The sequence below is a fragment of the Dermochelys coriacea genome, chromosome 5 (genome assembly GCF_009764565.3).
Source record: "Dermochelys coriacea isolate rDerCor1 chromosome 5, rDerCor1.pri.v4, whole genome shotgun sequence".
Lineage (NCBI taxonomy): Eukaryota > Metazoa > Chordata > Testudines > Dermochelyidae > Dermochelys > Dermochelys coriacea.
Window position 1 is genome coordinate 4,495,630 of NC_050072.1, and position 24,557 is coordinate 4,520,186.

Genomic DNA, 24,557 nt, shown 5'->3' on the forward strand with positions numbered 1-24,557 from the left:
AGAGCTGGGAATTGAACCCAGGAGCTCCGACTCCTAGTCCTGGACCTTAATCAGAGTGCATCAACTAGCCAATCAGTTCTTTACTGTCATCCCACAACGGTTGCTTTTGGTAGGGAATCATAGAAGATTAGGATTGGAAGAGACCTCAGGAGGTCATCTAGTCCAACCCCCGAATGATAAGGTCCAAGCCAGTGAAACCACTGATCTAACTGCAGACCTTCTGCACAACATTTCAGGGACAGAGCAGAGTCGCCTAGTGGCTCAATATTCCAGAGACAGGCTAGGATTACGGGGAACACCCTCATGTAACACATGTTCTGATGTTTCATGAAGTTTGCTGGAGTGATTTGCCTATTTCTAACTAACTGACAGTGCTATCACTGTGCCCAACTCCATCAATATGAGAGAGACGAGGCAGATAAATGCCCCGAAATGGAATTCTTCCGTTGACCTACCTACCACCTCTCAGGGCGGTGGGTTACGTACGCCAACAGGAGAACCCCTTATAAAGAAATTTCTTTCCTTCCCTGAGGATGTAGCTCTAGAGCTTTAAGCTTCTATGTATCTTAAGGTTATCCAGTTGACTGTGAAATAAAAAACACTGAAATCCTCAAGCAAGAAGCCAATTTTTATTTTGTGCCAACGCGAAGAGAAGTATTGAGGTTTTGGGACAAACTGCCAAACCTCTTTTCCTAAATTGCACCCTCAAAAGGAAAAATTAGTTGAGTTGTTGAGCAAGTTGAGGCCCTTCCCAATCACTTCCTGGATTTCACAAATCTGAACTCTTTAGCTTATCATTTCCTAAAAGGGTGATTTTTTTTGTAGTGGAGGGAAAAATTGAAAGAGATAGCCTAGGTCCATTTTACAGTGAGCTCTCTCATTAACGGTGGGTGTTCTGTGCAAAGAATCACACTAGATTCTGGCAGCTTCAAAGCAACCTGGTAGAAGACAACCCCTCCCCCTAAGAGCACACTGATCTGCACGCAGCCTGTTTCCCAATGCTGTATGCAGGACCCAGGGTTTGGTGCTCAGAGAGGTGTGGACTGTCCCTGTTCACTTCAAGTAGTTTAACACTAAAACCCAATGACAAGTTAAAGACTCACATTGGAACTATTACACTGTTGATCATTAACAACCTCTTCTTTTTATGCCTAACTCATTATTATTACACTGTTGTTTGCAGTGTTGATGCAGCCGTGTTGGTCTCAGGACATGAAAGAGAAAAGGTGGGGGAGATAATATCTTTCCTTGGACCAACTTCTATTGGTGAGAGAGAAGTTTTCAACCTATGCAGAGCTCTTCTTCTGCTCTGGGTCTTCCCAACAGAAGTTGGTCCAATAAAAGATATAATAATGAGAGAGACAAGGTGGCTGAGGTCATAAGTAATAATATATCAAGTGCACTATTAAACTTTACAAATAATTTGCTTCAATTTGGCAAGGGAGAAAATATCACAGCATAACATTTACCTTAACTAAAGTCCATGATACAATCCGCCCATCTGAAGAGATGGAGAAGAAGTTCAAATTATTGTCCAGGTCATCCTTCTGCCATTTCACCTAAAAAAGCCCAAACACAACACCTATGGTTGGCATGGAAGCACTCAGCAGGAAAAAACTACAGAGCACTTGGTAAAACAGGTTTCAGAGTAGCAGCCGTGTTAGTCTGTATTCGCAAAAAGAAAAGGAGAACTTGTGGCACCTTAGAGACTAACAAATTTATTTGAGCATAAGTTTTCGTGAGCTACAAATAAATTTGTTAGTCTCTAAGGTGCCACAAGTACTCCTTTTCTTCTTGGTAAAACAGACGTTTCAAATGAATATGTTTCCTTTCAGTTGAAGCACTCCACATTTAGCACTACCCCCACTTGCACCCCCTCCCGCAGATGACTTGGGGATGAAGAGATTAAAGGGAGCCTGATGGTGTGCACTTTGGTCCTATTTACACTCACCTGTTTTTCCTAGACAAGTTTATGAGCAGCCAACACCATACAGTATTTCAACCTTCTTATCAGCCCCGCTCTCTCTCTGTCACTCTTGTGGCTAGTTCTTTCCAGCTGTGACATCAGAGGAAGATTCTAGTCATCCAGATCAGACTTGCCACAGAAGTGATACAGAAGAGGCTCTTCCGCACACTGAAACCCTCTGCCACTCTTCCCCTCTGCAGTGCGTTGCAGAGCACAGTCCCAACCCTGCGATCCAATCCATGCAGACAGAGCCCTGCACCCACGTGAGGCTCTGTTGATTTCAATGGGACACCACGTGGGCACCCTTTTACACCCCCACAGAATCCAGCTGAAGTCAATGGGATGCAGGCGTCCACCTGTACAACTTAAACTGCAGGATGGGGGCCTAAGGGATTGTTGAGAAAGCGCTGGGGTTTTAGATCTGCTTGAACAATCAGGCACTTTGCTTATAAGCTCACCAGGATATGGCCTGTGCTGGAAGTGAGCTGTAGCTCACGAAAGCTTATGCTCTAATAAATTTGTTAGTCTCTAAGGTGCCACAAGTACTCCTTTTCTTTTTGCGAATACAGACTAACACGGCTGCTACTCTGAAACCTACGTCTCTACAGAACCTATCAGCAGCAGGTTTTAGACACAACCACAATTTAATAAAATTATGGAAAAATTCTAGGGCTAGAGTCACAAAAGGAGTTAGGCACCTAATTGCCACTTCAGGTGCCTAAGTCACAGAATCAGTCCCCACAAAACCCCCACTCAGCTGCCCCCAAATGCTGGAGGTGTCTAAACTGCCTTAGTGCCTGAATTTTTGCAGTAAAGGTTTTGCAGGTGCCCATGTTTCTGCTTCTGTGCATGTACACTGAAACCCCACACCAGTCACCCGGGCACCTAAATCGCAGAGCGATGCCCAGTCCAGGGGAACACAGGCATTCCTCTGCTCAGCTCACCCACAGGGCCTGGGCCAGTAGGCATGCTCTAAACCAGCTTACCAGACTGGGTCCTGCACAAGAGCTCACTGAAAACAGCTGGAGGGTGAGGAGCTCCCTCATCACTTGTAGCCCAAGGATTAGCATCCTCACCAGCCCCTGCTCACTATTCAAATGTCCCACGATGCACAAACACCATGGCTGATTTATCTGGAGCTTTTCCTTGCGTTACTGCCCTTGCTTTACCTGTACCTGGATGGGAGGACTTCAGTGTCTGGGCCGCTTTGCAAGCATTAAGTTCAAGTTCAAGAAATACATGTAAGAATCAAGACATCTTTCGATGTATTGCAGGAGGTTCAAATTATTGGTATTGGTAACAGTGTATTGCTGTTGATGGGCTGGCTGCAGCTCCTGTTGAAGTCACTAGGAGCACTGCAATAGATTTCAATGAAAACAGGATGGGGCCCTGTGTGGTGTCTACTGGGATATTTGTATTCATGGAATGGGAGTCAGCCCTGTGCAGAGGGCCAGCAGGGGGACTGTCTAAGCCTTGCGCTAGAGGAAATTTCACCCTTCAAAAAACAAGTAAATTCCCTGTACTATTTCAGAGCATTTATCTGCCTCCTAAGAAGATTTGCCTTTTGAATGTGACTGCTCAGTGACAGTGATTAGAACAAGGATAAATGTTTTGAGATTTATAAGAGACATTTCAGTGAGACCAAAAGCACCAAGATTGATCCAATTTTCTGATCCTGAAATCCAATAAGACTGAAGAGTAAAGGATGACCTGTCACAACATCTGCCCACATACAGTTCTGTGGGCATCTATCAGCAGAGCATAACTTACAAAGATTGCTCCTATGATTTCAACAGTGTATTTGTCTCTGTCCAAGTACCACAGTAGATCTATTTCTCTAAACATCATGCATTAAAAATTAATCTGCTTATCGCAGAGCATACCTAATACTTCTATGACAATCTATTTATGTGGCATCTATTTCCAAAAAGAAAGCTGTATTCTCAATATAGTAATTATGGGTACTTGGTTTTTTGGTATTGCTCCCTTGGGGGAAAAAGTGTTGATCCTATTAAAAAAAAAAGTTGTTTGTATTATGAAGCCCTATAGAGCAAGAAAACTAAGCAAGAGACTCACTGAAGATAAATTAATCCTCAAGTGAAAAACACTCTGTTCTGAGGAACTAAAAATGAAAGTTGAGGAAATCCATTTGAGCATATTTTGATATGTTCCCTGTATGGCCATGAGATGTGATTGAAAACTGAGTAGCAGGCTTATAATTCCCTTGGACCAGAAGGGCTATTGTATGAGCAGCAATTATTACAGGTCACAGGCAGTACGTGCCAGCACTGCTCTGTTCTAGCTTACATAAATGGAATTGCACAATATGATATACCCAAAAATAAAAGTGCTAATTATGTTAGAGTCACTTCTTTTCAATGGTATGTACCGACCGTGCTGTTTTGCAAGGCATAAAAATTGCTGAGAGCATCCATTTCAGATCCATCTGCCTAGGGCAGCACCCACTGATGACAATGGTTGTCAGCATTGGATACTCCCTTTGTTAGACTCCTTCATCTGATGTTAAGGAAGATGAGCCAGCTCCATTGTCAACACTGTTACAGGAAATGTGATTGAGAGTACGTTCTACCTGGTCTCTGCCACGCTCTCTGTCATGGTTGCTTCGTCTATGCAAGCAGCTTAGCTGTTCTCTGAATTAGTGAAGGGGTGGCAAGGCAAGCTGGTAGCTGACAGCCTTAAAAAAAAATCAGGTCCAAGGTATCTAAAGTTGGGCACCTAAAATGGAGGTATCCCAAATTAAAGGCTGCTTTTGAAAATGGAGCCTAAACTTTAACTTATCATCATATAACAAGCTCTTCTTCATTTGTCCAACCCATTGGGGTAATCCCCCCGCCCCCTTAACTCATGTACACCTTCTTCAACCCATCTCCTCCTCAAAGGCCTGAGAAAACAGATAAGCCTTTAAGGCCAATTGAGTTGGATCAAAGTAGGGGAAGCAACATCCTGAGTCAAGATCTTCTCATCGAAAATACCTGCCACCAAAGTACTACAGCCTAAACAAGGGGGTCGTTCGCTCCAGAGCCTCGGTGCAGGATCACACTGGGAGAGAATGGTTTCTAAGGTAGCCAAGATGAAAAACATTTAGAATTTGTAGATCAAAAACAACTTGAATTGTATCTGGAAGTAAAGTGCAGATCACAGATGTGTTGTGCTCCTTACAAGAATCAGCACTAACGACTTGCCTACAGGGGTTGCTCAGAAAAGTTAACCTGAATTAACTTTTCAAGTGGATTAGTTAAACCAAATTAAGGCCACTTTAATTCTGAAAAAGAGCATCCAGATAGGGGTTTAATGAATCCACTTAAATTTGCAGCTTTAGGTATCCCTGTGCAGACCAGCTAGTCTACACTGAAAAGTTAGGTTGACCCAGCTACATCAGCTTAATGTAGCTAAACTACCCTAACTCCCAGGTTAGGCAGCTCTAGTTCAATGGAAGAATTCTTCCGTTAACCTAACTACTGCCTCTCGGGGAGATGGATTAACTACAGTGACAGGAAAACCCCTCCCATACCATAGTGAGTATTGACAATGTGCTGCTGTAGTGTTTTAAGTGTTTTAAGTTTTGCCCGAGCAAGTGAGCAGCTACATTACACACTAGCTGAAGTTTCATGGAGTCTCCAGACACAGTCCTAGCTATTTGTGCACTGTACATAGTCCAATGTGGAGCTGACCAGCAGATCAATTTCCTTCCATTATTTCAAGTTGTAACCCCTTGCCCCAACCTATACAACATCGCACTGGCCCAGGTGTTTGCACACTTTGAATACTGTTGGGCCAAAGTCTTCATTTGGAGGCCAAATTCTGTCCTCAGATGAGCACCAGCACCTCCCACTGAAGCCCATCAGAATTTTGGGAAGCAGAATTTGGCATTTAGCTCCTTTAATCTTCCTTCATATCTCAATCCCTTCAACATCTTTTGATACAGGAGAGCCACGGAGCATTGGTAGAGGGAAACTATATAAACCCTAGGCTAATTAAGGCGTGGTTTCCTGTAGACTAGGGAGGGTTGCTACAGGTTAATTGGAGCACCTGTAATCAATTAATCCCTGTCAGGAACCTAATAAAACCCCCTGCTTCAGGCAGTCGGAGGGAGGGAGGGACGGACGGACGGACGGATGGATGGATGGACGGACGGACGGACGGACGGACTGACTGACTGATTGGAGCTTGGAAGTGTGTTGTGAGATTTGGAAGACCTGAGAACTAAAGTAAGAGAGACCCTGCCCCAGCAGGACAGGGAGACTCCCTCCCCACCAGCGTCTAAAGACTGAGGGTAAGAAACCCGCAGGGGTTGAGAGGGGCTGGGATTCAGAGCAAGGAGCAAACCCAGACTCCTCCCCCGCTTCCCTCCTCTACCACCTTCCCGGGCCACTAGCAGGGCCCTCGGCACCCAAGAGCAGGGGCAAGGGGTGGCATCTTAGCCCCCTCCCCAAGAAAAGTGCAGGACCCTTTTGAACATCATATGAACATCGGCCATCTTGTTCATCGGCACAGCCTCCACTGGTTTTGGCAGGGGGAGGAGGTATTGCTGCTCCCTGAATCCCATAAACTTTTGCTAGTTTCATTTTCAGCCTTCATGATTCTCGAACAAAATTGCCTGTCTGTCCCCGCTTTTACCGGGGGTGTGTGAACATGAGATAAATTTCCTTTCATTAGCTGCATCCCTGCTGGGTGTGTCATAGCAATCATTTTACTAGCACACAAGATGTCTAGGTATGTGCCGAGAAGTTAATTCCTTATATAAGCATGTGATAATGATCCAGGATTTTGGCAGCATGATAATATACACAAAAAGAAAAGGAGTACTTGTGGCACCTTAGAGACTAAAAATTTAATAGAGCATAAGCTTTCGTGAGCTACAGCTCACTTCATCGGATGCATTTGGTGGAAAAAACAGAGGAGAGATTTATATACACACACACAGAGAACATGAAACAATGGGTTTATCATACATATTGTAAGGAGAGTGATCACTTAAGATAAGCCATCACCAGCAGCAGGGGGGAGAAAGGATGAAAACCTTTCATGGTGACAAGCAAGGTAGGCTAATTCCAGCAGTTAACAAGAATATCAGAGGAACAGTGGGGGGTGGGGTGGGGGGGAGAAATACCATGGGGAAATAGTTTTACTTTGTGTAATGACTCATCCATTCCCAGTCTCTATTCAAGCCTAAGTTAATTTTATCCAGTTTGCAAATTAATTCCAATTCAGCAGTCTCTCGTTGCAGTCTGTTTTTGAAGCTTTTTTGTTGAAGGATAGCCACTCTTAGGTCTGTAATCGAGTGACCAGAGAGATTGAAGTGTTCTCCAACTGGTTTTTGAATGTTATAATTCTTGACGTCTGATTTGTGTCCATTCATTCTTTTATGTAGAGACTGTCCAGTTTGGCCAATGTACATGGCAGAGGGGCATTGCTGGCACATGATGGCATATATCACATTGGTAGATGCGCAGGTGAACGAGCCTCTGATAGTGTGGCTGATGTGATTAGGCCCTATGATGGTATCCCCTGAATAGATATGTGGACAGAGTTGGCAACGGGCTTTGTTGCAAGGATAGGTTCCTGGGTTAGTGGTTCTGTTGTGTGGTGTGTGGTTGCTGGTGAGTATTTGCTTCAGGTTGGGGGGCTGTCTGTAAGCAAGGACTGGCCTGTCTCCCAAGATCTGTGAGAGTGATGGGTCGTCCTTCAGGATAGGTTGTAGATCCTTGATGATGCGTTGGAGAGGTTTTAGTTGGGGGCTGAAGGTGATGGCTAGTGGCGTTCTGTTATTTTCTTTGTTGGGCCTGTCCTGTAGTAGGTGACTTCTGGGTACTCTTCTGGCTCTGTCCATCTCTTTCTTCACTTCAGCAGGTGGGTACTGTAGTTGTAGGAATGCATGATAGAGATCTTGTAGGTGTTTGTCTCTGTCTGAGGGGTTGGAGCAAATGCGGTTATATCGTAGAGCTTGGCTGTAGACAATGGATCGAGTGGTATGATCTGGATGAAAGCTAGAGGCATGTAGGTAGGAACAGCGGTCAGTAGGTTTCCGATATAGGGTGGTGTTTATGTGACCATCGCTTATTAGCACCGTAGTGTCCAGGAAGTGGATCTCTTGTGTGGACTGGTCCAGGCTGAGGTTGATGGTGGGATGGAAATTGTTGAAATCCTGGTGGAATTCCTCAAGGGCTTCTTTTCCATGGGTCCAGATGATGAAGATGTCATCAATGTAGCGCAAATAGAGTAGGGGCATTAGGGGACGACAGCTGAGGAAGCGTTGTTCTAAGTCCGCCATAAAAATGGTGGCATACTGTGGGGCCATGCGGGTACCCATCGCAGTGCCGCTGATTTGAAGGTATACATTGTCACCAAATGTGAAATAGTTATGGGTGAGGACAAAGTCACAAAGTTCAGCCACCAGGTTAGCCGTGACATTATCGGGGATACTGTTCCTGACGGCTTGTAGCCCATCTTTGTGTGGAATGTTGGTGTAGAGGCTTCTACATCCATAATGGCTAGGATGGTGTTTTTAGGAAGATCACCAATGGACTGTAGTTTCCTCAGGAAGTCAGTGGTGTCTCGAAGATAGCTGGGAGTGCTGGTAACGAAGGGCCTGAGGAGGGAGTCTACATAGCCAGACAATCCTGCTGTCAGGGTGCCAATGCCTGAAATGATGGGGCGTCCAGGATTTCCAGGTTTATGGATCTTGGGTAGCAGATAGAATACCCCAGGTCGGGGTTCTAGGGGTGTGTCTGTGCGGATTTGTTCTTGTGCTTTTTCAGGGAGTTTCTTGAGCAAATGCTGTAGTTTCTTTTGGTAACTCTCAGTGGGATCAGAGGGTAATGACTTGTAGAAAGTGGTGTTGGAGAGCTGCCTAGTAGCCTCTTGTTCATACTCCGACCTATTCATGATGACGACAGCACCTCCTTTGTCAGCCTTTTTGATTATGATGTCAGAGTTGTTTCTGAGGCTGTGGATGGCACTGTGTTCTGCATGGCTGAGGTTATGGGGTAAGCGATGCTGCTTTTCCACAATTTCAGCTCGTGCACGTCGGCGGAAGCACTCTATGTAGAAATCCAGGCTGCTGTTTCGACCTTCAGGAGGAGTCCACCCAGAATCCTTCTTTTTGTAGTGTTGGTAGGAAGGTCTCTGTGGGTTAATATGTTGGTCAGAGGTGTGTTGGAAATATTCCTTGAGTCGGAGACGTCGAAAATAGGATTCTAGGTCACCACAGAACTGTATCATGTTCGTGGGGGTGGAGGGGCAAAAGAAGAGGCCCCGAGATAGGACAGATTCTTCTGCTGGGCTAAGAGTATAGTTGGATAGATTAACAATATTGCTGGGTGGGTTACGGGAACCATTGTTGTGGCCCCTTCTGGCATATAGTAGTTTAGATAGCTTAGTGTCCTAGCCACTATGGATGTAGAAGCCTCTACACCAACATTCCACACAAAGATGGACTACAAGCCATCATGAACAGTATCCCCGATACTGTCACGGCTAACCTGGTGTCTGAACTTTGTGACTTTGTCCTCACCCATAACTATTTCACATTTGGGGACAATGTATACCTTCAAATCAGCGGCACTGCGATGGGTACCCACATGGCCCCACAGTATGCCACCATTTTTATGGCGGACTTAGAACAACGCTTCCTCAGCTGTCGTCCCCTAATGCCCCTACTCTACTTGCGCTACATTGATGACATCTTCATCATCTGGACCCATGGAAAAGAAGCCCTTGAGGAATTCCACCATGATTTCAACAATTTCCATCCCACCATCAACCTCAGCCTGGACCAGTCCACACAAGAGATCCACTTCCTGGACACTACGGCGCTAATAAGCGATGGTCACATAAACACCACCCTATATCGGAAACCTACTGACCGCTATTCCTACCTACATGCCTCTAGCTTTCATCCAGATCATACCACTCGATCCATTGTCTACAGCCAAGCTCTACGATATAACCACATTTGCTCCAACCCCTCAGACAGAGACAAACACCTACAAGATCTCTATCATGCATTCCTACAACTACAATACCCACCTGCTGAAGTGAAGAAACAGATTGACAGAGCCAGAAGAGTACCCAGAAGTCACCTACTACAGGACAGGCCCAACAAAGAAAATAACAGAACGCCACTAGCCATCACCTTCAGCCCCCAACTAAAACCTCTCCAACGCTTCATCAAGGATCTACAACCTATCCTGAAGGACGACCCATCACTCTCACAGATCTTGGGAGACAGGCCAGTCCTTGCTTACAGACAGCCCCCCAATCTGAAGCAAATACTCACCAGCAACCACACACCACACAACAGAACCACTAACCCAGGAACCTATCCTTGCAACAAAGCCCGTTGCCAACTCTGTCCACATATCTATTCAGGGGATACCATCATAGGGCCTAATCACATCAGCCACACTATCAGAGGCTCGTTCACCTGCGCATCTACCAATGTGATATATGCCATCATGTGCCAGCAATGCCCCTCTGCCATGTACATTGGCCAAACTGGACAGTCTCTACATAAAAGAATGAATGGACACAAATCAGACGTCAAGAATTATAACATTCAAAAACCAGTTGGAGAACACTTCAATCTCTCTGGTCACTCAATTACAGACCTAAGAGTGGCTATCCTTCAACAAAAAAGCTTCAAAAACAGACTGCAACGAGAGACTGCTGAATTGGAATTAATTTGCAAACTGGATACAATTAACTTAGGCTTGAATAGAGACTGGGAATGGATGAGTCATTACACAAAGTAAAACTATTTCCCCATGGTATTTCTCCCCCTCCACCCCACCCCCCACTGTTCCTCTGATATTCTTGTTAACTGCTGGAATTAGCCTACCTGCTTGTCACCATGAAAGGTTTTCCTCCTTTCCCCCCCCTGCTGCTGGTGATGGCTTATCTTAAGTGATCTCTCTCCTTACAGTGTGTATGATAAACCCATTGTTTCATGTTCTCTGTGTGTGTATATAAATCTCTCCTCTGTTTTTTCCACCAAATGCATCCGATGAAGTGAGCTGTAGCTCACGAAAGCTTATGCTCTAATAAATTTGTTAGTCTCTAAGGTGCCACAAGTACTCCTTTTCTTTTTGCGAATACAGACTAACACGGCTGCTACTCTGAAACCTATAATATGCACAAAGGTTCACTTATGACACAGGTAACAAGGAAGAACCACATCTGAAGTATTTGCAGAATTCTTTGCTACCACATGCAAAAAAATTTACCTCCTGAGATAAAAATCACTATAATTTTCATTATGGTAGCACCTGGGAGCACTTGTTGTGCACCAGCCCCTCACTGTGCCAGGCGCTGTAAAAAACACATCCATTTTGTACAAATTTCATCAAGGATTTATTGCTTTTTTTCCTTATTTATGTAAATGGATACAAATATTTTTAAAGTAATTCATAATAAAAACCATGTCTGGTTTGGGGCAGAGAGGAGAAATGGAGAAATCTGTGCTATGACCTCTCCAAATCTTTCACCCTTTAAAATAATTTTGGGGTTCATTTTTGTATCTTTTAAAACTTCCCCTTGTTTTCAACCCAGACAGTTCAGGAGAACTTGAGAGTGAAATTGCCTAGAACCTGACTGTAAACAAAACCAAAACTGAACAGGCAGCTCAAAGAAATGCAAAGTGTTGAGTAAACAAGTAGAATAAATGCACAAGAGTTGATGAGATTTTTAAAATTATTCAGCATTACTGAGTAAGATGTTATTAGTAACAGAAGCAAGGAAACATGTTTGTTTTTTCTTTTTAATGTGCTCTTTAACCTATTTTTGAGCAATGCACAAATAATCTGTGGAATTTATTGCCACAAGCTGCAGTTGAGGCAAGAGCTTACTAGAATTCCAAAAGGGTTGAATATTTATGCAGATAATGAGAATTTCAAAAGTTATATTTGATAGGATAAAAGGAAAATAGAGGGTATAAATCTTCATCCTCACCAAGGTTAGCAAGGAATAAACAGATTATTCTCTAATCTATTAGAAGGATACTAGCACTTTCCTCTGAAGAAGCTGCTATTGGCTACTTCTGGAGACAGGATACCAGACTAGATAGACCACTTGTCTGAACGGGTATGAAAATTCCTATCATCCTGACAGTGTCCCTTTACGAGAAATGGTAAGCAAGTTTAGCATTTGTTAAATTTAAGGATGTTTGCTGCTAGCTTCATTAAAACATAATTGGCCACATTTTTCCCTGGTATGTCTGACTTCAATCCTTTGCAGGCAGCCACTATGATACTTACCCTCTACAGTTCTGCCAATGCCCCTCAATCTCTAGGAGGACACCTGTTACAGACATGAACCTCTCTTGCAGAACTTTGCGATCATGACAAGCTGTGTGGCATGCCTCTTGACCTGCCAAAGCCCTAAATGTAGGACAATGCGTGACGGACACACACTGAGAAAAACAAAGATTATTCATGCAGGAAATCTAAAATGCTGTGCCATTCCTTCCTATGATATCAATAACTCTTCTCTATATGCTCAGCTTCATAAGTCTTTATTTCTGCTGTAAATTTTCAACAGTAGAAGTGAGGGGGTACCAAATTTAGATTAAGTTTGGGACTAAAATGAGGGACATGCCTCGCTATGAGACATGTTACACAGTGGGTTTGGGATAAAGGAAAAGGCTGTGATGAGACCAAATGTCTCATTTTGACTCTAAACCTAAGGAAAGACTTTAAAATGTTGTGATAGTTTATTGAAGATTTCTAATCCCACAACATTAGGTCACAATATCTCATTAAGTCTCAGAGAGATGGCTGGGTCACATCATTACTCAGAGTATCATCCCCACTACTACATGTGGTTTTGGAGCTAGAGACCCTGTCAGGTCATGGTACAGGCAGTATAAACAAAAGCAGATGAAATATAACGGATAATGTTGCCATAACCAGGTATTGGCCATGAAACCTCTGCAAATAAAACTGACTTGAATTTGTTCACAAGTGTCCCTAATGGAAGTCTAATATTTTTAAGCTACCTCATTCTTTGTCCCCACCTTTGGGCCTCAGAAAATAAATAGTTTCCTAGCTTCAGAAATGGATGTTTTATCCAATGTAAAATTTGGTTTCATCTAGCATGAATTGCCTCGTATCATGTTTAACCACATTGTGACTGCTTTGTTCATTCACTAGACTAGACTTCAGTAGACTTCTTTGTACAGTAAATAGGTCTTATGACTCTGAATGGAGACTGATGGAGCGATGCATATATAAATAATTAATCTGATTTACATAACTCCAAAAACATATGCAATGGAAAAATATTCCTACAGTGAAAATCTAGATACCCTTTTAAATGCAAATGTTTTCAGCTATGACATTAATCCACAGATGAGAGAACAGATTGGAAGAGCAGAATTCTCGGATGCGCTGCCGTCGTTTATCGAAGCACACATTGATGGTTTACTGTAAAATTAAGAGATATGACAGAATGGATCCACTCAGTGTGTTTATAAAGTAAACATTCCCCCACCTTAGTAACCATTCAACAGAGGCTGTCTGCTGTGAATGCCTCTTCCACTATATGAACCAGCTTTAGACTCCAGAATTTACTTATCTTTCCTCTCTGCTTCTTGATGAATGCACAAACATCCAAAGGTCCTATTACCTCCCAGTCAACTTGTGCTTTCTTCATCTGTCTGGCAGGTTTAATACACCCTTTTGAGATCCAAAGGTCCAATGCTATCTCAAGTACGTTTAGGAACTCATTCAAATGTCTTGTCCTTAACAGATGTCCTTTGCATCCATGGCTTTCCTTGTCATAAACATCCCAGATAAAGAGGGCCAGGGTAGCTCATGGGTTTGGTAAGGGGACACAAGAGCACCTGGTCTTTGGAGAGTGGTGAATTGGTGCAGTGGGCATGTGGGGTTGCCATCTTTCCAATTTTTCAAAACCAGATACTACATGCCCCCCGCTACACATTACCCCCTTCCATCGTTGCTCCCTCACCTCCACCCCAGCGATCCCCCAAGACTCACCTGCTGCCTACGGAGCCGGGCTGGGAGGAGCTGACACAGAGTCTGCCTGCCCAGTCGTGGCACAGAGAGCAGAGGGTGGGGGTTGATCCCTGGAGCAAGGGGCCGTAGAAAGACAGGGCCCCAGAGGCTGAGAAACCCCACCGGGCCATCACAGGCAACGAACCTGGCCACCAGCTCTGCTCCTCAAACATTGCACACTCCCTCTGGTGGCACCGGTACCTGTCTCATCACCGGAGCCAGGAGCCAGTTCCTCACATTAATCTTCTCTCCAGCAGCCGAGCTCCTCCAACAGCAGCTGCTCTTCCTGCCCTTCCACCGGTGGAGGCCGATTACTGTGGTAACCCGATTTTTGGTGTCCAGTCAGCAATACTGACTGGACACTGCACAGGTCCACTTTTGACCGGACTTCCCAGTGAAAACTGGACACCTGACAACCCTAAGCTGCAGTGGTGGAACAGGGTGGTAAAATTGGATGACTACATGGAATTCAAAAGGCTGAAGTCAGAACCAACTGCCCTCTCAGAGTTGTGCAATACCTACGCAATGTGGAGGACACAATAAGGACATGGTTTCAGCCGTTATCTTTGAATTTCTTTGGTTTGGTGAATTTATGCTCTACTCCGCTGTAAGGGTGGGCACTAAGATGAATGATGCTCAAAAGTAGGCTGGGCAGAGCATGCTGGAAGTCCAGCCAGCAAAGCAGAGAGCCAGGTAGGGTTGCCAGGTGTCCAGTTTTTGACTGGAATGCCCGGTTGAAAAGGGACCCTGGTGGCTCCGGTCTGCACCGGTGTCCAGGCCATTAAAAGTCCGGTTGGCGGTGAAGCAGGGGCCTGGGGCTAAGGCAGGCTCCCTGTCTGCCCTAGCTCTGTGTGGCTCCCAAAAGTGGCTACCAGGTCCCTGCGGCCCCTACACACTGCAGTGGCCAGGGAAGCTCCGCGCACTGCCCTCGCCCCGAGTTCCGGCTCTGCAGCTCCCATTGGCCGGAAACCGCGGCCAATGGGAGATGTGGGGGGCGGTGCCTGTGAGCACAAAGGCAGCGTGCACTGCGCAGAGTCACCTGGCCGCCCATGCGCCTAGTGGCCGCAGAGACCTGGTGGCCGCTTCCTCGGAGCCGCAGTAATCGCCACTGGGACCCTGCACACACACACACACACACACTCGCACCCCTGGCCCAGCCCGGAGTCCCCTCCTGCACCCCAAACCCCTCATCCCCAGCCCCACTCCCAGACAGAGCCCTCACCCCAAACGCCTGCCAGAGCCCCCTCCTACATCCCAAACCCCTCATCACCGGTCCCACCTCAGAGCCTGCACCCCCAGCCCAGAGTCCATACCCCCTCCCACACCCCGGTGAAAGTGAGTGAGGGTGGGGTAGAGTGAGCAATGGAGGGAGGGGGAAATGGAACGAGCGGGGGATGGGGCCTCGGAGAAGGGACGGGGCATGGGCAGGGGTGTTCAGTGTTCTGTGATTAGAAAGTTGGCAACCCTAGAACCAGAAGGGAGAGATTTTCAGCAGGATGCTTTAATAGCCTGAGGTACCAGCACTAAGCTATGGAGGAGCAGAAAAGGAGCAGGCGCTGAGAATGAAGAGGGACCACTATGTCCCAGCGAGTGGGAGATCTGTCACCAGCTCTCTTACTGAGGCTGTCAGTTGTTTGGTTGCTGGGCATGGAGTTCTTCGATGGGTTTATTCTCACGTAGAGGCAGCCAGTGTTTTCTCCTTTCTCAAGCTCAGCTGGTGTCAGGGGGCAGCCCCTCGCACGGACACTACATTACAAATGCCTCTGCTGGTTTCAGTATCAGGCAGCAAAAAGGCTCTGCTCCAAGCCTTCCTGCTGTTTGCTTCTCTGCAGCTCTTGCAAGCTCTCGGCCAGCCAGCAAGAAAGGGAGCACAGAAGTCTGCTCTGCCAGCTCAGCCGTGGCCAAGGCGGGGTGCTTAAAAGAGGACACCAGTACTGAGATTGTTCCAGGGGGTTATTTTGAGGACCCAGTGTGGCGTAAATGCCAGTGTCACCATTAGCCTGAGGAGAATGTTCCTTCAAAGAGGAAGGCCCGCTTCGAGGCAGCTATGTCAGAGCCTTTAGACTTCCTGCTGCTGGAGCTGTGGGCTGCTAGTTTGCTCACCTCCAGCTCTGCCACCCACATGAGCAATTCCCGACCTTTTAATTCCTCCAGTAGATGGAGCATTTGCTGCAGGTGTGGCAGGGCAGGTTGGCTGAGCCCCAAAGAATCCCATAACCCCTTGTTGCCCTGTGTGGTGTTTGTACTCCCCATCACACCAAGTAATGATAGCATGAGACCCGCAGAAGCTAGGGCAAATCAGCCCCACAGCATGGGTATATTCACATGCAGCACATACATTTTTGATGGGAAAAGGACAGGAATTAAGGGGGGCGGGTGGACCTCCACTTCAGGCAAGCTAACCCTGCAGCCCCACCCCTTTCGCACAAGACCCCACCCCCCACAGCAGGATCCCTGAGCCGCCCAGTACCGCTCTTCTCCCGTAAAAGGCCAGGCCAGACGCAACCCGAGCTGCCCCCCACCGCTGCCAGAGGAGCCCTGGGCTGGCCAAGCAGCCCTAGCAATGCCAGCCAGCTGGCCAGCTGACCCCAGCCCAGGGCCTGCCTAAGCAGCCCCCGCCAGTCGACCCCAGCTCCAGCCGCCGGCCAACTCCAGCCATGCTGGCCAGTCCGCTGACCCCAGCCCCAGGCTGGAGAATGGGAAACACTGCCTGCCTCCCGCTACCAGCAGAAGAATACTGATGAACCCAGGAAGCTGAATAGCAGATACTTCCGCCTCAGTTGCCCTGGAATCTGCATAGCACATAATAATAAGCAAAACCCAGCAACCCGGCATCCCCATGCAGCAGCTCCAGCCTATTATACCTGCCACCCATGACAGCAATGAAATAGTGTTCCCTCTCTGACAGAGAACGTAGCTTTCAGGCCAGTGATATTGGACTAACACACAGGGAAGTGGCACTGAATTGAATAGAGAGAATCAGGGTGTTCTTGAGCGGGTGACATTCACCCCTTTGCAAACAGCAAGCTCAGGGACCAGGCAGCCCTTACGCTTGCAAAACTGTGATTTATCTAAGGGAAGCAGTGGCTCAACTATAAACAGAGCGAGATAAGGTGGACTCCACTTTCAGTTTGTTTTCTTCCTGCTGGGATTTGGATGTTCTGGTTTGTGAGTGCACAGTATATTACTAAGAGCCTATTTTCTTATCCCCTTCTAGCACACAGCACTTCCTATTGTACTGGCTTGGCTTATTAGCAGCCAAGGAGCAGTAACAGCAAGGAAACTGGAAACTACGTTCTCACTTATTTGCCCTTATCAGTGGTTGGGGCACTTATGGCATCCTAGATATGATATGCAGCTGACATCCCGTACAACAGAGGCCGGCACTGCTCTTATGTATTTAACCAATTGCAATTCCTGACTCACACGCCCAGTTCTGGCTCTGCTCAACGAACAGGAGTTCCAATTTACAGGCCAAATATTAAGTTTCACCCTCCGTGTGTAGGGATTGCTCACGGCGCACAGCAGGAAGGCTTGCATCCAAATCCTGGGGATGGCTGGTGCTATGGAAATCAGAGGCGGAGTCTTTAATGTGTTTGACAGAAAGCCCCCACCGTAGAAGAACCCTACTGATTTGCATCACCAGCCGGGGGAGCCAGGTGGCTGGCCTGCCAGGTGCCGCATTGTGCCACAGACACAGCACTAAGTGGAGGCTGTTCAGCACCTCACAGGATTCTGGCAGGGCAAAGGTTGTCTTGAGGTTCGAGAGAGGTTGGGGGCTGCAGCTGCATTAGCATCCACAGACTGCGTGGAGGCTCACACCAGCTGAGCATCTGGCCCAGCCAGTTTGGCTGTCCTGTTTTGGTATTGTATCTAGAAAGTACTGCAAGCAGGTCACACTCCCATCTTATTTGTAAAAGACACACATGCATGCTCTGGGTAAAGTTCAAACTTAATCCCTTCCTGAGGGTTCTTTTATTGTTAATTTTATATAACAAAGTTTCTGCCAAAGCTTGCACTTAGCTGGGTTCCCTACAGGATTCCTCTGTCCCTGCCTTGACTTCCCTCTCTCAGAGAAACATGCAAAACCTTTTGCATCCTAGGTTGGTGATATTAAGGCCCACCTGGTGTGACTGCCAGCATGACTCAGGAGAATCTCTATGCAAGCTCCTAGAATCTCACCCCCTGTATCCCCTTCCAGAGTTTTAGATAGGAGCAGTCCTAAATTCAGGATTCCAAACATCCTTCCTTATAATCAAATGAATGAGTCACCTCTTTCCCTAAAAAGAAAAGGAGTACTTGTGGCACCTTAGAGACTAACAAATTTATTTGAGCATAAGCTTTCGTGAGCTACAGCTCACTTCATCGGATGCACACCAAATGCATCCGATGAAGTGAGCTGTAGCTCACGAAAGCTTATGCTCAAATAAATTTGTTAGTCTCTAAGGTGCCACAAGTACTCCTTTTCTTTTTGCGAATTCAGACTAACACGGCTGCTACTCTGAAACCTCTTTCCCTGTCACTTTAAACTTTCAGGGTGAGATTTTCCAGCATCTCAATCCCTGAAGGGGCTTTGAAAATCAGAGCCTCAAGAAATATGCATGCATCCGATGAAATATGCATGCATCGGATGCATGCATCCGATGAAGTGAGCTGTAGCCCACGAAAGCTTATGCTCAAATAAATTTGTTAGTCTCTAAGGTGCCACAAGTACTCCTTTTCTTTTTTCAAGAAATAATGTTACTACAACTACTAAATGAAGGGAAAAAGCTTATACCTAGAACATGAACATTCATAAAGAAACCCAAGCTTGAAAAAGCCTCAATCTGATAATTACCTGTACTTTAGATCTTAAGTCAGAATGGACAGGGAGACAGAGCAGCACAAAACAAAAATCTATTGATCCAGCAGTAGCCAGACCAGAAGAAGTACAGAAAACCCAGCATTTGTACGCAAGTACAGAGGGAAAAAACCCATCAGAGCAGAACTCCCTTTTCAAATAAACGTTACATGATGTTCCAGGAAGGGTTATGGTGCTTTACAAGAGAATTCAGACCTGACAGACTGTGTATCCAAGTTGTGGTTTAAAAAAAAGCTACTGTACCAAGTACAAGATCTAAATCTCCAGGAGCTACGGCCTCACACCGCCTTGAGAAAATACAACATCTGAGCTAAAGCTCAGAGATCCTGTTCATTAACAGCAAAGACACTTAGGAGAAAAATTCTGGCATTTTACCTCATTTAACCTTCAAGTGAAATGGGTCCAAAAATGCTTTAAGAGAAGAAAATTTCAAAATCCAAATGCTGCAAAGATTTTCTCGAAAGGTTCTATCTATTCATGTCCAACGTTTTCTGTCATCTCTGGTTGGCTAGGACACTTCATCCCAACATGGTGAATGATTACCTCATACTCCTTTGTCATTTCTCGGCTGGGCTGTAACAATGCGATACCTGGGCACGAAGCCTTCTGTGCTTAGGGAACTCGAGCTGGTATGGGATGTTGCAGCGCATCTCCTCAGCAATCCAGGCTACTGTGAACACATCAAACCTGTCCTCTGCTCTCTACATTGGCTTCCCATAGAACAGTGAATCAAGTTCAAAGTCTCAGTCCTTATCTTCAAAGTGCTCCACGTCCTAGGCCCAGGATATTTAAAAGATAGACTGAAGCGCTGGGATGGTCAACAACTTCATTCCTCTGGCCCAGCGGAACACTCTACAACAAGTTTCAGAGTAGCAGCCGTGTTAGTCTGTATTCGCAAAAAGAAAAGGAGTACTTGTGGCACCTTAGAGACTAACAAATTAATTAGAGCATAAGGTTTCGAGCTGTAGCTCACGAAAGCTTATGCTCTAATAAATTTGTTAGTCTCTAAGGTGCCACAAGTACTCTACAACAAGGTAAAGCTCATCTGTGTGGGAGATGGAACTTTCTCAGGGGCTGGTCTGAGACTGTGGCATGAGCTCTCTGAGGTTCATCCCAATCTTCCCCACCTTATGCTCCAAGACCTGCCTTTTCTAACACAGACATATAGCTGTGTGTGTGTGTGTGTATACCTTCAAAACCAAAACGCTCCCCTGTACACACTTCTCTCTCAGCCATGTTGCTTAATGCACTACTGGAAGGCACTCAGATTCTATGGGGCAGTATAAAAACCTGTATAGAATAGAATAGCTAATTAGTACTGGAGGTAGCACTTACTGTTATGACCAGTGCTGCTGTGAATGGCTTTAGTGACACAGCCAGTCAACAGAAGAGCCAGGACTCGAACACTGATTTCCTGACACCCTTAGCCCCTAGTGCCTTAGCCCCAAGACCACCCTCCTTTAGCATGTGAATGCTCTCCTCATTCTTCAGCAGTTTTATGCACATGCAAGACTGAGTTAAGCAAAATCTCTGTGACACGATACAGGGGCACTACCTGGTCCCCAGTACACAGGGGTTAACTCCAGCTTCTCTTTCCCCCTTCTTTGATGAGGTGTTCAAGGCTAGGCCTGTAAGAAAAGCTGCTGAAGAGAGAGGAAGGGGAAAGCAGGACTCCCAGTGGGAGCTCTGAGATAAATCCTAGTCTGATGTTCTTTTTGCTTATCTTACTCTATTTTGTTTATGAGGACTCTCTTTGTTGAACAGTCCTTACCGCCTGCTGCTGGTCCTGCTCCTTCATCCCACCTGTTTACATCCACCTATCTGCCAGCTTTAAAGCCCACCCAAGAAGTCCTGTCTGCTTGAACTCCAGCTTACTGTTCTTTCCGGCTTTACTGATTTCAGATCTCTCATACTCTCCCCTCCTCTCCAAATTACTGTCTGCACAGGTCTCACCCTCTTCTGTAAAGACCCCCTTGTAACACTAAGCTTTGAAGGTGGCAGTTAAATATATACAAAGGTTACTGTGGCTCAATGTGTCTGCAAAGTAACCATGGAGAACCTATAAACAGCTCTATGAACTGCAAGTGCACCTGAGGGAGAGCTGAGACCGTTCCCAGAATGCTAATCTTTATCTATTCACCTTGCTGCCAACCTTCTAACCTTTCCTTCTTCCCTTCTGTTTTCCCACCAAACTCCTCATGAGCCTGAAGCTGAAGGAGCCACCTTCTCTGCTGCTTCGGATCCTACCTCATAAACAGAAACCAGCCACAGAGGCCATTTGTCTGACTGGGTTTTAATGTGACAGATTTAGAAGGAAATTGCCAGTCATCAGAAGGGTAACGGTTACTTGGTGTGACAGTGGGTTACTGATGAAGCACCTATCCTGCTCTTAAGCACAGTTAACACAACCGGCTCTAAGGAAGGCTGTTATTGTGCAGCTGTGCTCAGTGGGAGGCAGGGGCAGAGGAAAGGGGGACAATGGCACATGCTGATTGTGATCCTGTTTTGTAACTGAACCAATGTATTGACATCAGTGAAATAAGAGTGAACATCTTTTTAAACGGGACTGGGAATGGGTTGCTGAGACACAAGATTCATTATTGAATCATGCAAAAACCAAGACAGAGCATAGAAATTAGAGATGCAAAAGCCGTTTTAGATCTTCTTGTGTTTGTCATTGTCACTGTAGGAACTTTGGCCCAGAACATCCTATTGATTTCAAAGAGAGTTGACACCTAAATATCACTGAGGATCTGAACTTTTCCCTATAATAGTCTCAAGTGTGTTTTATTTCAGAGTCCTAAAAGATGGGGCTTCCACAATTCCTATGGAGACACTACTGCACAAGCTCCTACACCTCAGAGTTAGGCCATTTTCCCTGATACTCTGCCCACATTTTCCTTTGGCAGATTTCATAGCAGTTAAGAGTTTGCCTTGTCCTTTCCCCTCCTAAGTATTAGTATCTAGTTTAAATGGAATGGTAAGTGTGACATATTATAAAGCTGGGGTTATACCTGCAGTAGTTAAAGTACATATCTTTCTCCTGAAGAGTGGCTGGGCTCCTTTGTTTAGGCTGCCTCACTGAGCCCCTCATCAGATTTAATATGTGAAGTAGAAAGGTGGTTTTTCTAACTGGCAGCTAAGGAAACTGAAACTGGGTCCAAAAATTCAACTGTGCTCTGTCGACCTAGTGAGCCTCCAATGAGACATATTATAAACACAATTGATTGAAGTGTCCACTTTTCTGCAGCCCTGGGGTCAACATTCCGCAACTGAAACTTGGTTAACAATTGTGTTGATGAGCAAAGCAGAGTTAGAGACCAGCTCCCACAACAGTGCTAGCTTTGCATTTTTACCAGAAGTAGTACTAAAAACTTGGTTCTGATGATAAGGTATGATTAGAACCATACACAGGTGGCAGCTCTGCTGAGTACAAAGCTGTATTACAATCCATTTTGCACAGGAGAAATACACTTGGCAGTTGCAAACAGCTTCTATGATCAACCCCTTTTTCGCATGCTCAAGACTCCAAACTTTCCAAACCTTTGAGCTGAACATGTCCATGAGTGATGTGTGCCTAAGGGTGAATTATTCTGGAAGGTTTGAGCAAAGTCCATTTAACTGCTTTGCAGGGATGGGAAAGTGACAAAACCACACTTTTTACCCACTATAAAAAAGTATAGCCATCATCTTTTTAAAATGCTAGGGCCAAAGTAAAAACAGCTGAAGTCTGAAACTGGATGAGGAGAGAGAGTCCTTGCCAAGGAGAACATCCTCTTGGTGGAGTGACAGTACTGCTTGGGGAGGGTGCTCAGAGGGCATCTGCAGAGATGGTTATCTCAGCCTATAGAACCTGCACCACTTTTGCATCACAGATTTTGCATTTAGGGACCAGACTGTGGCACTTACCCACTGGCTTGAGTAAAGGGGGATGTATACTACTTAGAGAGCTTAGGCAAAGACAAGCCCCTTGGAACTAGCCCTGAACTGGATACACACAAGGGTGTTGACCTTTTGGATCATTATTTCAATTTAAATGGGTTTTTTGCCCCCTAGTCCTGCTCCAAGGTGCATTTTCTCTTTAGGCGTCTGCCCTCCAGTCATGACTCCTGCATACTCTCTCAAGCCAAACAATAACACCAGTAAAGATGGGTAATTAGTGGCCTTGTCCCTCCCCCACCTAACCCATTCACCTCACATAAGATGTGAGCCTCAAGGTCTAATTAACATTAAATACCATTATTAAACATAGGAAATCTTCTTCTCTCCCTTTTTAACAAAGAGGCTAGCAAATTAAACACAAAGAACTATATTAACCTCCTGTGAATAGGCGATTTTTGCCTTGTGTCTTAGGATAGCAGAAGTTACTGCAACATTGCAAAGTTAACAGGTTTCAGAGTAGCAGCCATGTTAGTCTGTATTCGCAAAAAAGAAAAGGAGTACTTGTGGCACCTTAGAGACTAACATTTGTTAGTCTCTAAGGTGCCACAAGTACTCCTTTTCTTTATTGCAAAGTTAGAATCACAATGAGTCAGGACGTATAAGAGCCAAGGTTCCAACAGCTATGTTAATTTGGCTGCACTGCATAGATATTCTGTATGTCTATAGGAATATGTGTTTTCAATCCCTGTTTATGGTGATAAATCAATGGCCTAATATGTTATTGGCCTTTGTGACTGAATGTGTAACCTGAACATTGCATTGACATAAACCAGAACTTTCTCATTTATATTGGTGTAGATAGAGCTCAATACATGGAAGAGTCTTTCTTAATATAAAGGAAGCCGTTACTGTACACACCAGAAGCATGGGGACCTGATGTTAAGCAAGCAAGTCTATATTTTGTCATCTTAAGCAACAGAGTCAGAAAATTTTAGCCATAGATTTTTGCATGTAATAATGTGATATGTTAACACTGGCTTTGTTTTATGAAAATGCTTGTGATTCCTACGAGAATACTAATTCCCTGAAGACTAAGTGATAAAAATGAGAGAACTGTCAGACTTTCTATTCTACTCCGAAGAACATTCGCTTTCCACTTTCTCCCTCTATTGCTAAAACACAGGCATTGTTTCAAAAAGAAAGAGCCAGTCAGCTCAGAGCAGAGGCTCAGAACAGCGCATCTTAATTTTTTGGCAGAATTCCCCATTGCCTTTCTAATGCTTATTTAAAAGTCATGGGCCAAACTCTGCAGTCCCTGCCAAGAGTAATGCCTCAGTACGGACTGCAGGATTTGGGCCAAACAGAGAAATGGTACCCAACCTAGCTAAAGGCTTTTTAGAGGAACACGGGTGTTCTTAAATTTCACTGGCGAAATGATAATGCCTTTTAGTACTGAACGAGGATTAAGCAACAAGTGCTTCACTTAGATCAAAGGGCACTTAATGGCTCCCTTTCTCTCCAATGAGGAGACAACACTGCCACTGATACATATCTGCAGTTCAGAGTCTCCCCTCACCTGTGTGCACACAATCCATTCTCCTGATGGCTGTGCAATAGGCTAGCACCTCACTTGTTTTTATAATGCAGTTACTCAGTCTGTCGAGTCCTACTCCAAGTATACAGATACTCTTCAGCAGAGGGGGACATACTGAAATGGCCCTTTGCACTTTGGAAACACAGTAACAAGAAAGCAGGCTGCTGGTGTGTCTCCCCAGCCCAAGAAGGTTAGTCCAGGCCCAAAAGTCTGTACAGACCC

General features: G+C 45.4%; 1 protein-coding gene across 1 annotated transcript in view; it reads right to left on the bottom strand.

Moving 5' to 3' along the window:
• The window catches only part of DNAI1 (dynein axonemal intermediate chain 1), a 267,853-nt gene that overhangs the window by 129,503 nt on the left and 113,793 nt on the right, over positions 1 to 24,557 (bottom strand). The window contains exon 15 of the mRNA XM_038402743.2: positions 1,470 to 1,559. Within this exon, the coding sequence (XP_038258671.2) occupies positions 1,470 to 1,559 (90 nt within the window). The remainder of the gene's footprint in view (positions 1 to 1,469; positions 1,560 to 24,557) is intronic.